The sequence below is a fragment of the Mus musculus genome, chromosome 14 (genome assembly GCF_000001635.26).
Source record: "Mus musculus strain C57BL/6J chromosome 14, GRCm38.p6 C57BL/6J".
NCBI lineage: Eukaryota > Metazoa > Chordata > Mammalia > Rodentia > Muridae > Mus > Mus musculus.
In genome coordinates, this window is record NC_000080.6 from 53,236,598 (window position 1) to 53,250,542 (window position 13,945).

At 39.9% G+C, this 13,945-nt stretch overlaps 1 pseudogene, 1 gene segment (V, D, J or C) and 1 further gene; all 3 read left to right on the plus strand.

Moving 5' to 3' along the window:
- The window catches only part of Tcra (T cell receptor alpha chain), a 1,796,232-nt gene that overhangs the window by 808,631 nt on the left and 973,656 nt on the right, over positions 1-13,945 (plus strand).
- Trav5n-3 (T cell receptor alpha variable 5N-3) lies at positions 2,687-2,966 on the plus strand (annotated as a pseudogene). The gene is given in 1 exon segment: positions 2,687-2,966. A coding segment is annotated over 1 exon segment (280 nt).
- On the plus strand, positions 4,154-4,647 carry Trav12n-3 (T cell receptor alpha variable 12N-3). The segment is given in 2 exon segments: positions 4,154-4,199; positions 4,347-4,647. Coding segments are annotated over 2 exon segments (347 nt in total).

Sequence of the window (13,945 nt, forward strand, 5' to 3'; positions counted from 1 at the left end):
TCAACAACAGCATACTACCATCAGTTTGTGGAGAGCAATGAATAGCCTTGAAAACTAGGAAATTCTCTGAGTTATTTGATTATATCCATGAGCACCTTGACCAACAACTCAGATAATACCTATTCTTGGAACTGGTGGTTTCATTTGTTGATAAGAGAGGCTAATTTGGTGCTTTGTCTCCCTGTTATTTGATTCCATTTACACTCACATGCACACACACACACACACACACACACACACACGTATGTATATATTAAGAAGCTAGTTCTGTAGTAGATTCCATATGATCTCTCAGTTGGAGCTTAGTTTATTTCCCTATATTCCCTCCCTTATCTTCTCACCCCTCCTACCTTCTGTTTAACTCTCCTGTTCCACTCTCATCCTGTCTCTTTTACGATTTATTCTATGTTTCCCCATTCAACAAAATTTCCCTCAACCCTAGTTCACTAACTTATTCTGAACTTCTGTAGGTGTAAAGATTGTGGGAAGCCTATTGAAGATTTAAAAGCTAATATCTCCATTTAAGAGAATACATACTATATTTGTTTTGGGGGGTCTGGGTTACCTCACTAAGGATGATTTTTTTTTACTTCCATCTATTTACTTGTAAATTTCATTGCTTAATAGTTGAGTGATATTTCATTGTGTATATGTACCACATTTTCATTACCTATCCTGGGATCTAGGGTAGGTTATTATATACATTTTTCATTCACATGGGTAGAGTTTATACAAGCTATTTTATTATTTTTGAGACAGTTGTTATATGAGTTGTTTCCCTGATTTTTTCTTAATGTGTTTGTCATTACTGTTTGGAAGTCTACTGAGTTTTGCATGTTACTTTTATAGCTTGCTGCTTTGATAAAAGTGTTATCAGCTGTAGGAGTTTCTGGTTGAGTCTTTATCATATAAAATCAAATCATCTTCAAATAAAGATACTTTGACTTCCTTTTTTATTTGTGTCTCCTTGATCTTTAGTTGTCTAATTACCCTAGCTAAGATTCAAGCACTAAAATATGAACAACCTTGTCAGGTTCCTGATTTTAGTGGAAATGCTTTGAAATTTTTCTATTAAGTTGAGTTTTGGTTGTGAGCTTGCTGTATATTGATTATTTTGTTGAGGTATATCCCTTATATCTCTAGCCTCTCCAGGACTTTTATTATGAAGTTATGTTTGTAAAAGTCTCTTATTCTCAGATGTAATTGTAGTCTCTGAAGTTTATTGCCTCTGTCTTCTAGCCTAGGCCTAGTCGTGGAACCTTCTAACCTCTGTCCAATCTTATCTTAGCCTAGAATTTATTTTAGCCTATGAGACTTACTTCTGGATAAGATAATTTTTTCTAGCTCTTTCTGAACTCTGGCTGGCTGGTTCAACTCAGATGTTCTAGCTCAAACTCTTTTCCAAGCTGACTAATTCAATCTGGCTTCTTTCCATGAACTGCTCTGCTTGGCTCCAAATCACTTGAGCAATTTGTCCTAATCTTCTGGCTCCTTCTCATTTCTGTCTCAATCTGTCTTCACCTGTCTGGCTCGTTCTCTCAACCTGTCTCTCTTCCTTTTCCCATCTCTCCTAATAAGAGCTGGGCATATCCTATTCTGTCTAATCTTTCTCTGATTTGCCACTTTGCCACTCAATCAAACATCACTTTTAAAAATGGATGCTTTCATCTATAAACTAAATTTACTTTAATTGTTTGGGATTAAAGTAGTTATGTGTATTTGAGATTCCAGAATGACTTCTCTGGAAGGTGAGACACAAGTATAAAAATATCACATCTACATTGTCAATAAGAATTCACTGAAATAGGTGGAACATTGTCCTCTTGCAACCGAAAGCCTATAAGAGACATGAAAAAAAGCCATTTCTCAGGTGTCATAACTCTCAAGAACAAACAGAGACCTAAATATCATTTCCAAGAAAAGGAAGAGTTGCTTGATAAATGATAAAAGTACTCTGTGATATGAGAGTGGATTAGTAAATACAGTACTAGATAGAAGTAATGTTACATATACACACATTATATCGGAATATATCACACATACATTTATATATGAAAACGTCACATATATACACTTGCATGTGAAATATAGTGTATATGATGCATTAGGTTTAAAGCTAAGAAATAACCTCACTAGTGTGTACAAATACCATTATTGATCTTTCAATATTAGAACATATTTGATATGACATGTTGCTGTTTCATGTGTCTGAGTCACTCATAGGGTCAGAGAGCACTTAACTAGAGTCCTGACTGGCTTTGAATGCAACCACAAGGTGGTAGTAAATCTCAACTGCTAAGGAATATGCGGAGAGCTCACTTCTGTGTATGCTGATGATTAAGGCTTGGGGCAGAAGCAAAGCCTTTTTCTCAGTGGCTGAGTGGACGACTCCAGAGCTAGAATTGTTACTGAGAAACAACCACCCTCTGATAATTATAAGTCAACTGCCAGTCATCAAGATCTGGGAAGAACAATGAAGACATGTGTTGCTAGTTTATTTACATTTTTCTGTCTATATCTCATTAATGAGTTAATATTCTAGGGCCAGAGAATCATCAGTGGGCATTCCTGAGACATCTATGGGACCACTGTTTTACTCAGGATTTCTTTAGTTACTATAGACAAAGAGAATCCTGGAAGTGATGATGCCACAGCCTTTCTCTTCTCTTTCCATCTTTCTGGATAGGGATGAGCCAAGGTCAGCATGTGTAAGAGCTTTCTTTCATCCTAAGAGGCCAGAAGGGTCCAGTGCCATCATCAACTGCACTTATGTAGACAGTGCCTCTCTCTGCTTCCCTTGCTATAAGCAAGAACCTGGAAAGCATCCTAAGCTCTCCATTGGCATTTGTTCAGCTATGGAAAGAAAAGAGACCCTGAGAATTCTACTGGACAAGAAAGCTAAACCCTTCTCCCTACACATCATAAACAGCCTGCTGACTAAGCTATGCACTTCTGTGCCACAAGTGCACCCTGCTCCACAGGGACCTGCAGTCCATCTGTCCTCAAATCTACAATGGGGCCTGAAGCACCATCCGCATCCTGTACCACAGGCTTTCCAGTACAGCATTTCCCAGTTGCTAGTTTTCAAGTGCCAGCGATAACGTAGACATCAAAACACAAAATAAGAATGTGAGCTTCAAGTCACTCAAACAATTTAGAACAGTTTTCCGCATTCTCCATCATTTAAAACTTGAAGTAAAATTTCACCATTTCCCTTGCTGCTGCACATAGATATTATCAGAGGACAGAACTCGCTATGCTTTAGGGAAGAAGAGACTGTAGCTGACTCAGCCCCTGATTGGGCATCTATATCCCATACCCTACTCCCTAGACTCAGAGGTTCCCTGGGCTCCTTGAAGAAGAGGGAGTGGAAAACTATAAGAGTCATACATGGTGGATGACTACAAGGGAGCAGTGTTTTCTGGACATAGCAGGGTAGCTGCTCATATGAACTCAGAGAGGTTAACAGTACAACTAAGACTTTCAAAGGATCAGACCAAACAGAATTCCATCAGGAAAAGGTAAGTGGCCATTCCTATCTGTTTCCTTCAAAAGTGCAGCTTCTGGTCCATAGACATCCTCCACTGATGGCCACATATCCAACAGTAGATGGACAACATAAGCTGTAACACAAAACCTGATGTGGTTTGTTTTAGAAAGGGCTTGATGACACAGAACTGTGTTAGACTGGAAAGAACAGATGAATAAAATTAAGCTTCATTGCACAACATTCTCTAAGAGCTAATAACATGAGAAAAAGTAGATAAATTTTATCAGAGGTATATTTGAGTGTGTATATTCTTTTATGTCCACTCACCACACTAAATACGGTAGGATAAAAATGAGTCAGTAACACTAGTGATTTCAGACATCCGCTGGAGGCTTGAGACCTGACTCCTTTGGGTGAGGTTCCAAGTTTATAATGTCCTGTGCAGAAAACTGTGGTGCAGGTTGAAGGGAAACCAGCAGAGGGCGCTGCCCCTTCAGATGTGGTTAACATCTCATTCGGGTGGTGACTTAACAACGTGGCAGACTCACTGTGCAGACAGAGAGAGGTCCTTGTCTGTGAGTGAGGAGTGTGAGGAGATCCTGCAGGAGGATTGCCCTGTGAGATTGGTGCACTCAAGGACCAAGTGTCATTTCTTCCCTGAACATGCGTCCTGTCACCTGCTCAGTTCTTGTGCTCCTCCTAATGCTCAGTAAGTCACATTGTACTCTAAGGTTAATGACGTCATTTTCTTACAATCCTGATAGTCTTTAGTGTTCCTTCTCACATAAAAAAATTAATTCTTCTCTGTTTACATGTTTATTTAGTTGCTCATTCTTTTTTATTATTTATTTTTCAGGGAGGAGCAATGGCGATGGAGACTCCGTGACCCAGACAGAAGGCCTGGTCACTCTCACAGAAGGGTTGCCTGTGATGCTGAACTGCACCTATCAGACTATTTACTCAAATCCTTTCCTTTTCTGGTATGTGCAACATCTCAATGAATCCCCTCGGCTACTCCTGAAGAGCTTCACAGACAACAAGAGGACCGAGCACCAAGGGTTCCACGCCACTCTCCATAAGAGCAGCAGCTCCTTCCATCTGCAGAAGTCCTCAGCGCAGCTGTCAGACTCTGCCCTGTACTACTGTGCTCTGAGTGACACAGTGAGGGAGACTGCAGGGGAAGCTGCACATGAACCAAGGGTGCAGGAGGGCTCAGGGGGAGGCCCTGAGAGGGAGGCTCTGTGCTTTCATTAAAGCGGTGCTTCCCTTGCTTCCTGAAAACACCAACAAACCACAGATCAAATTCTTACAAATGAAGGTATTTGTGGTTGTTCTGACAGGATAGGATGAATGTCAGTGCTAGAACCCAGGCTTTGACCCCCAGAAATAACGCACTCTCTCTAAGTGTATGTCCTCTGCCAGCAATCATCTCCAGGGAAACCCTAACATGGGATTAAGTGCGTCCAAGATTCTCACATAATCAACTGATTTAAGTTTTCCAATAATCTTTTGATATTACCCTATAAATTTATAATACATGAAGAACATAGACTCCAGCTTTCAAAGTCTGCTTCAGTCTCACGACTTAAGATATTTACATTCTTCCTCTCCAAGGTCCATGTTACAGGGAGTTCCACCTCATTTCCTGACTCAGTTTGTCTATTGCTGTGAAGAGACACCATGATCAAGACAATTTACAAAAAGAGCATTGAATTGAGGGATTGATCACAGTATCAGAGGGTGAAAAAATTGTGGTGGGGAATGTAGCAATCAGTCAGTCAGGCAGGCAGGCAGGCAGGCAGGCAGGCAGGCAGGCAGGCAGGCAGGTAGGCAGGCAGGCATGGATTTGAAGCAGTAGCTAAGGGCTTACATTTTATCACAAACAAGCTGGGGTGGGGGTGGGGGAACAAGAGCAAGAACTGGGCCTGGTTTGGGCTTCAAGATTCCAAAGCTCACCACTAATAACATGCCTCTTCTGACAAAAGCACACCTCATGATCCTTCCTAAACAGTCTACCAACTGAGAACAAAACATTCAGATGTTTGAGCCTGTGGGGCCATTCTCTTTCAAACTACCACACTCCTGACAGTCTTCATTTAGTGAAGGTGCTCATGAACTACTGCTGTTGGAGCTTTCAGGATGATGGCCTGAGAGGGAGCTCCTGCCCTCCTTCCCTCCTTCCCTCCTTCCCTCCTTCCCTCCTTCCCTCCTTCCCTCCTTCCCTCCTTCCCTCCTTCCCTCCTTCCCTCCCTCCCTCCTTCCCTCCTTCCCTCCTGCCCAGCTCTACACATCATGTAGGAGGGAGCTTGGTCATAAAGACTATCTAGAAAGCTCTCCCATTACTGACCACTCTCCTCTTCCATTACCTTGATTGAATCCTGACAACCTGTGTAGTCACTCACCTGGGATGTGGGTTCTCTAATAATTCTTAAGATGGGAAAGGAGGCCAAGGCTTTGATTCTTCTCAATTTTATAAACAAAACGCTAATTTAAACTAAAATGTTCTAGTATTCATATTTATCTCTTCCTAAAGGAAGAAAGACCTGAAATTTAAATAAATAAATAAATAAATAAATAAATAAATAAATGAATAAATAAATAAATAAATAAATAAAAAACACAACTGTGGTGTGTCTTAAGAGAGACTCAGTTCTAAATATAAAGATCAGCAAAGAAGTGTGTGCTATCTTACTGCTTAGGGAGCACAATGGAATGTCAAACTGCATTTCTAAACTCCAAAAGCTATTCCTAATGGCACAACACAGAACAGAATCTCTCAGACGACAGCTTGTTAAAACTTAAATAAATGCTAAATCTAATAAAAGCCCCAGTGTCAGGCAAGTGAACCCTCCTTTCAAGTTGTTGGTCAGGGGGTTTCAAGAGCTTCTTCCAAATGAAATGGATGAAATGGGCTATCACCACTGCCATTGATTGCCTCATAGAACTTGAAGGTAAGACCAATTTTCTTAGGCCTCCATGTACTTCAGACATAGGACTTGGAGGAATATAGCTAGAACTGACCTGAAGACTCTGCCATGAAGATGAGTTCTCATAGTGTACAGAGGTGCTCTATAAGACTCCATGGGAACCAAACAAATGACCACCATGTCATTATATCCACAAGGGTGTAATAGCAGCTCTTCCATATTAGAAGAAACTAATACATGTCCTATTAGACTTAAGGCCTGCTCAATAACAAGGAACTCTGCCCCAATACTGTAAATCCAGTTAAATACCCATAACTGAGGTCATATACCCTAGAGGAGAACCCACTACAGCTTCTTTCCTAAATGAGTGTAGTTTCTGTGTTCTAAATATTTATAATTAACATGGATATGAATGCAGTTCTCACCCCTCATCAAAGAACTTTCATTTTGAAGCAGTTGAAGGCTCTACAGTGATGACAACTGATCTGAAAGCAGAGAGTAAGTGGCTGTGAGGTCTCTAATCCCAGTTGTGTCCCAGAGTCCCTTATCCAGATGGACTCCAGATATCCAGCCTAGAGGTGTGATCACATGGCAGATTCTTGAGTTTTAAATTGTGTTAACAAAAGTAAAACATTTTGAAGACTGTCCTTCACCAAATACCCCTCAATTCCGATTTCATTCACCAGGTGGTGGTGAAATGGACATAAACATGTTTTGGACCTGGCTAGGATACATGGCTGAGTTGGCCATATTCATGTGACCCATGATCTGTTCATTGTACACATAGGTGCAGCCATCATGGTTCGTCAGCCTCTAGCTAACACTGCTTACATTGTGAGCACTTGCTTCCTGGTTCCTTAACTCAAATCAAGTTGGTTTATTTCCAGGCAGTGTCTGGTGTTGGAATCTGTATCTCCCTTCCTCCCTGCTTTTAATAAGCTTTTCTGCTCTCACTGTTCACTGCTACCACACTGAGCACTCTCTGATCTGCACAAGAAAGATTCTGTACTTTGTATGTTGCCTTTCACACAAAATTGCCTCTCTGGAGGTAACCCAATCACAAAAGAACACACACGATATACACTCACTGATAAGTGGATATTAGCCCAGAAGCTCAGAATACACAAGATACAATTTGCAAAAAACATGAAACTCAAGAAGAAGGAAGACCAAAGTGTGGATACCTCATTCCTTCTTAGAAGGGGGAACTAAATGCCCATGGTAGGAGTTACAGAGACAATGTTTGGAGCAGAGACTGAAGGAATGACCATCCAGCGACTGCCCCATCTGGGGATCCATCCAATAAACAACCACCAAACCCAGATACTACTGCAGATACCAACAAGATTTTGCTGACAGGAGCCTGATATAGCTGTCTCCTGAGAGATTCTGCCAGTGCCTGACAAATTCAGAAGTAAATGCACACAGTCATCCATTGGATGGAACAGAGGGACCCTAGAAGGGGCTAGAGAAAGTACCCAAGGTGAGGAAGAGGTTTGCAGTCCCATAGGAGGAACAACAATATGAACTAACCAGTACCCCTGGAACTCCCTGGGACTAAACCAACAATCAAAGACAACACATGATGGGACTCATGGCTCTAGCTGCATATGTAGCAGAGGATGGCCTAGTCATTCATCAATAGGAGGAAAGACCCTTGGTCCTGTGACGGTTCTATGCCCCAGTATAGGGGGATGCCAGGAAGCAGGAGTGGGTGGGTTGGGGAGCAGGGGCAGTGTGGAGGTGATAGGGGATTTTCAGAGAGGAAACTAGGAAAGGGGATAACATTTGAAATGTAAATAAAGAAAATATCTATAAAAAATTTGCCTCTCTGACCCCTTGGTCTTGCAAACTTGATATGCCCCAGTAGAGTGGAACACCATGGCCAAGAAGCAGGAGTGGGTGGGTTGGGGAGCAAGGCAGGGGGAGGGTATAGGGGACTTTTGGGATAGCATTTGAAATTTAAATGAAGAAAATATCTAATAAAAATTGTTTAAAAATTTTGTCTCTCTGAATGAAACCTGTTAAGGTTCTCATTGATCTCATTTTGATTGATCACATGCAGAAAAACAAACACACACACACACACACACACACACACACACACACACGAATAAGAGAAAGAGAGAGACAGAGTCAGACACACACACACAGAGAGAGAGAGAGAGAGAGAGAGAGAGAGAGAGAGAGAGAGAGAGAGAGATTAACCCTTGCTAGAGTGAAAGTTGTGGTTACTGGAATTAGAAGGCAATGCTCATAACTCCTGCCTCCTGGTGTCCATGTTCTGTATAGTCTCCTCTTGTGTGCAGGATTTACAATATGACAGGTGACAATCATAAATTAAATTGAATTTATTTATTTGTTTATTTATTTATTTTAATTTTTTGTTAGATATTTACTTTTTTTACATTTCAAATGTTGTCCCCTTTGCTGCTTTCCCCTCTGAATACTCCCTATCCCCTCCACCCTCGCCCTGCTCACGAACCTACCCACACCCATTTCCTGGCTGTCATTCCCCTACAATGGGGTATAGAGCCTTCACAGGACCAAGGGCCTCTCCTCCCATTGATGACCAACTAGGCCATCCTCTGCTATATTTGCAGCTAGAGCCATGAGTCCCACCATGTGTACTCTTCAGTTGGTGATTTAGTCCCTGGGAGCTCTGGGGGTATTGGGTAGTTCATACTGTTGTTCCTCCTATGGGGCTGCAAACCCCTTTAGTTCCTTAGGTCCATTCTCTAGCTCCTCCATTGGGGACCCTGTGCTCAGTCCAATGGTAGACTGTGAGGATCCACTTCTGTATTTGTCAGGCACTGGTAGAGCATCTCCAGAGACACCTATAACTGGCTTCTGTCAGTAAGCACTTGTTGGCATCCACAAAAGTGTCTTTGTTTGGTGATTATATATGGGATGGATCCCCAGGTGGGGCAGTCTCTGGATGGTCGTTCCTTCAGTCTCTGCTCTACACGTTGTCTCTGTAACTCCTTCCATGGGTATTTTTGTTCTCCCTTCCTAGAAGGATTGAAGTATCCACACTTTGGTCTTCCTGCTTCTTGAGTTTCATGAGGTTTGTGACTTGTATCTTGTGTATTCTAAGCTTCTGGGCTAATATCCAGTAAGTACATACCATGTGTGCTCTTTTGTGATTGGGTTACCTCACTCAGGATGGTATTTTCTAGTTCCATATATTTGCCTAAAAATTTCATAAATTCATTGATTTTAATAACTGAGTTTTAAGCCATTGTGAAAATGTACCACATTTTCTGTATCCATTCATCTGTTAGGGGGCATCTGAGTTTTTCCAGGACCTGGCTGTTATAAACAAGGCTGTGATGAACATAGTGGAGCATGTGTGCTTATTACATGTTGGAGCATCTTCTGGGTATATGACCAGGAGTGGTATTAGTGGGTCCTCAGGTAGTATTATGTCCAATTTTCTGAGGAACTGCCAGACTGATTTCCACAGTGGTTGTAGCAGTTTGCAATCCCCCCAGAAATGGAGGAGTGTTCCTCTTTCTCCACAACCTTGCCAGCATCTGCTGTCACCTGAGTTTTAGATCTTAGCCATTCTGACTGGTGTGAGGTGGAATCTCAGGGTTGTTTTGCTTTGCATTTTTATGATGACTAAGGATGTTGAACATTTCTTTAGGTTCTTCTCAGGCATTTGGTATTCCTCAGTTGAGAATTCTTTGTTTAGCTCTGTACCCATTTTTAAAATTGGGTTATTTGGTTTTTTTTTTTTTTTGGAGTCTAACTTCTTGAGTTCTTTGTATATCTTGGATACTAGTCCTCTATCAGATGTATGTCTGGTAATAATCTTTTCCAAATCTGTTGGTTGCCTTTTTGTCTTATTGACAGTATCCTTTGCCTTACGGAAGCTTTGCAATTTCTTGGGGTCGCATTTGTCGATTCTTGATCTTACAACATAAGCCACTGGTGTTCTGTTTAAGAATTTTTCCCCTGTGCCCATATGTTCGAGGCTCTTTGCCAATTTTACCTCTGTAAGTTTCAGTGTACCTGGTTTTATGTGGAGGTCCTTGATCTACTTGGACCTGAGCTTTGTACAAGGAGATAAGAATGGATCAATTCACATTCTTCTACATGCTAACCGCCAGTTGAGCAAGCAGCATTTGTTGAAAATACCTTTTTCCACTGGATGGTTTTAGCTCTTTTGTCAAAGATTAAGTGACGACAGGTGTGTGGTTCATTTCTGGGTCTTCAATTCTATTCCATTGATCTACCTGTCTGTCGCTGTACCAATACCATGCAGTTGTTTTTTTGTTTTTGTTTGTTTGGTTTTTTTTTTTTTTTCACAGTTGCTCTGTAGTACAGCTTGAGGTCAGGCATGGTGATTCCACCAGAGGTTCTTTTATCCTTGAGAAGAGATTTTGCTCTCCTAGGTTTTTTGTTATTCCAGATGAATTTGCAAATTGCTCTTTCTAACTCTGTGAAGAATTGAGCTGGAATTTTGATGGGAATTGAATTGAATCTGTAGATTGCTTTCAGCAAGATGGTCATTTTTACTATATTAATCCTGCCAACCAATAAGCATGGGAGATCTTTCCATCTTCTGATATCTTCTTCGATTTCTTTCTTCAGAGACTTGAAGTTCTTATCATACAGATCTTTCCCTTGCTTAGTTAGAGTCTCACCAAGGTACTTTATATTATTTGTGGCTATTTTGGAGGGTGTTGTTTCCCTAATTTCTTTCTCAGCCTGTTTATCCCTTGTGTAGAGAAAGGTCACTTTATCCTTTGTTTGGGTTAATTTTATATCCAGCTATTTCACTGAAGTTGTTCATTAGGTTTAGGAGTTCTCTGGTGGAATTTTTGGAATCACTCACATATACTATCATACCATCTGCAAATAGTGATATTTTGACTTCTTCTTTTCAAATTTGTATTCCTTTGATCTCCTTTTGTTGCCTAATTGCTCTGGCTAGGACTTCAAGTACTATATTGATAGGTAGGGAGAGGGTGGGCAGCCTTGTCTACTCCCTGATTTTAGTGAGATTGCTTTAATTTTCTCTCCCTTTAGTTTGAAGTTGGATATTTGTTTGCTGTATATTACTTTTACTATGTTTAGGTATGGCCCTTGAATTCCTGATCTTTCCAAGCCTTTAAAATGAATGGGTATTGTATTTTGTCAAATGCTTTCTCAGCATCTAATGATATGATCATATTTTTTTCCTTTGAGTTTGTTTATATAGTGGATTACTTTGATGGATTTTCATATATTGAACCATCCCTGCATCCCTGGGATGAAGCCTTCTTGATCATGATGGATGTTTGTTTTGTTGTGTTCTTGGAATCAGGTGCAAGAATTTTATTGAGTATTTTTGCATCAATATTCATAAGGGAAATTGGTCTGAAGTTCTCTATCTTTGTTGGGTCTTTGTGTGGTTTAGGTATCAGAATAATTGTGGCTTCATAGAATGAATTGGGTAGAATACCTTCTGTTTCTATTTTGTGGAATAGTTTGAGTAGTATTGGTATTAGGTCTTCCTTGAAGCCCTGATAGAACTCTGCACTAAACCCTACTGCTCCTGGGATTTTTTTTTTGTTGGGAGACTATTAATGAGTGTTTCTATTTCTTTAGGAGATATGGGACTGTTTACATCATTAATCTGATCCTGATTTAACTTTTTAACTTTGATACCTGGTATCTGTCTAGAAATGTATCCATTTAATCCAGATTTTCCTTTTTTTTTTTTTTTTTGAGTATAGGCTTTTATAGTAGGATCTGTTGTTTTTTGGATTTCCTCAGATTCTGTTGTTATGTCTCTGTTTCCATTTCTGATTTTGCTAATTAAGATGCTGTCTCTGTGCCCTCTAGTTAGTCTATCTAATGGTTTATCTATTTTGTTGATTTTCACAAAAACAAAACAATCAAACAAACAAAACAAAACAACAACAACAAAAAAACAGCTCCTGGTTTGGTTGATTCTTTGTATACTTCTTTTTGTTTCCACTTGGTTGATTTCAGCCCTGAGTTTGATTATTTCCTGCTGTCTAATCCTCTTGGATGTATTGCTTCTTTTTTTTCTAGAGATTTCAGATGTACCGCCAAGCGGTTAGTGTATGTTCTCTCTGGTTTCTTTTTGGAGGCTATGAGTTTTCCTCTTAGGAATGCTTTCATTGTGTCCCATAAGTATGCGTATATTGTGGCTTCATTTTCATTAAACTCTAAAAAGTCTTCAATTTCTTTCTTTATTTCTTCCTTGACCAAGTTATCATTGAGTAGAATGTCTAGCTTCCACGTGTGTGGGGGCTTTCTATTGTTTATATTGTTATTGAAGACCAGCCTTAGACCATGGTGATCTGATAGGATGCACGGAATTATTTCAATCTTCTTGTATCTCTTGAGGCCTGCTTTGTGACCAATTATATGGTTAATTTTGGAAAAGGTACCATGAGATGTTGAGAAGAAGGTATATCCTTTTGTTTTAGGATAAAATGTTCTGTAGATATCTGATAAATCCATTTGTTTCATAATTTCTGTTAGTTTCACTGTGTCTCTGTTTAGTTTCTGTTTCCATGATCTGCCCATTGCTGAGAATGGGGTCTTGAACTCTCCCACTATTAGTGTGTGTTCTTTGAGCTTTAGTAAAGTTTCTTTTATGACTGTGGGTGCATTAGGAGCATAGATATTCAGAATAGAGAGTTCTTCTTGGTGTATTTTTCCTTTGATGAGTATGAAGTGTATTTCCTTCTTTTTTGATAACTTTAGATTGGAAGTTGATCTTATTCGATATTAGAATGGCTACTCCAGCTTGTTTCTTGGGACCATTTGTTTGGAAAATTGCTTTCCCACCTTTTATTCTGAGGTAGCATCTGTCTCTGAGGTGGGTTTCCTCTATGCAACAAAATGTGGGGTCCTGTTTATGTAGCCAGTCTGTTAGTTTATGTCTTTTTATTGAGGAATTGAGTCCATTGATATTAAGAGATATTAAGGAAGAAAGATTGTTGCTTCTTGTTATTTTTGTTGTTAGAGGTGGAATTATGTTATTCTTTGGTTATCCTCTTTTTGGTTTGTTAAAAAGAAGATTATTTTCTTGCTTTTTTAATGTGTAGTTTCCTGCCTTGTGTTGGAGTTTTCCATTTATTATCCTTTGAAGGGCTTTGAAAGGCCAAGGCACTGTACAAGTAACTGAGTCTTTCATCATTTTACCTTTTGGAGATTTGTGGATAGATATTGTGTAAATTTGTTTTTGTCGTGGAATATCTTGGTTTCTCCATCTATAGTTATTGAGAGTTTTGCTGGGTATATTAGTCTGGGCTGGCATTTGTCTTCTCTTAGGGTCTGTATGACATTTGCTCAGGCTCTTCTGGCTTTTATAATTTCTGGTGAGAAGTCTGGTGTAATTCTAAGAGGTCTGCCTTTATATGTTGCTTGACCTTTTCTCCTTACTGCTTTTAATATTCTTTCTTTATTTAATACATCTGGTGTTTTGATTACTATGTGTCTGGAAGAATTTCTTTTCTGGTACAGTCTATTTGGAGTTCTTAGGCTTCTTGTATGTTCATGG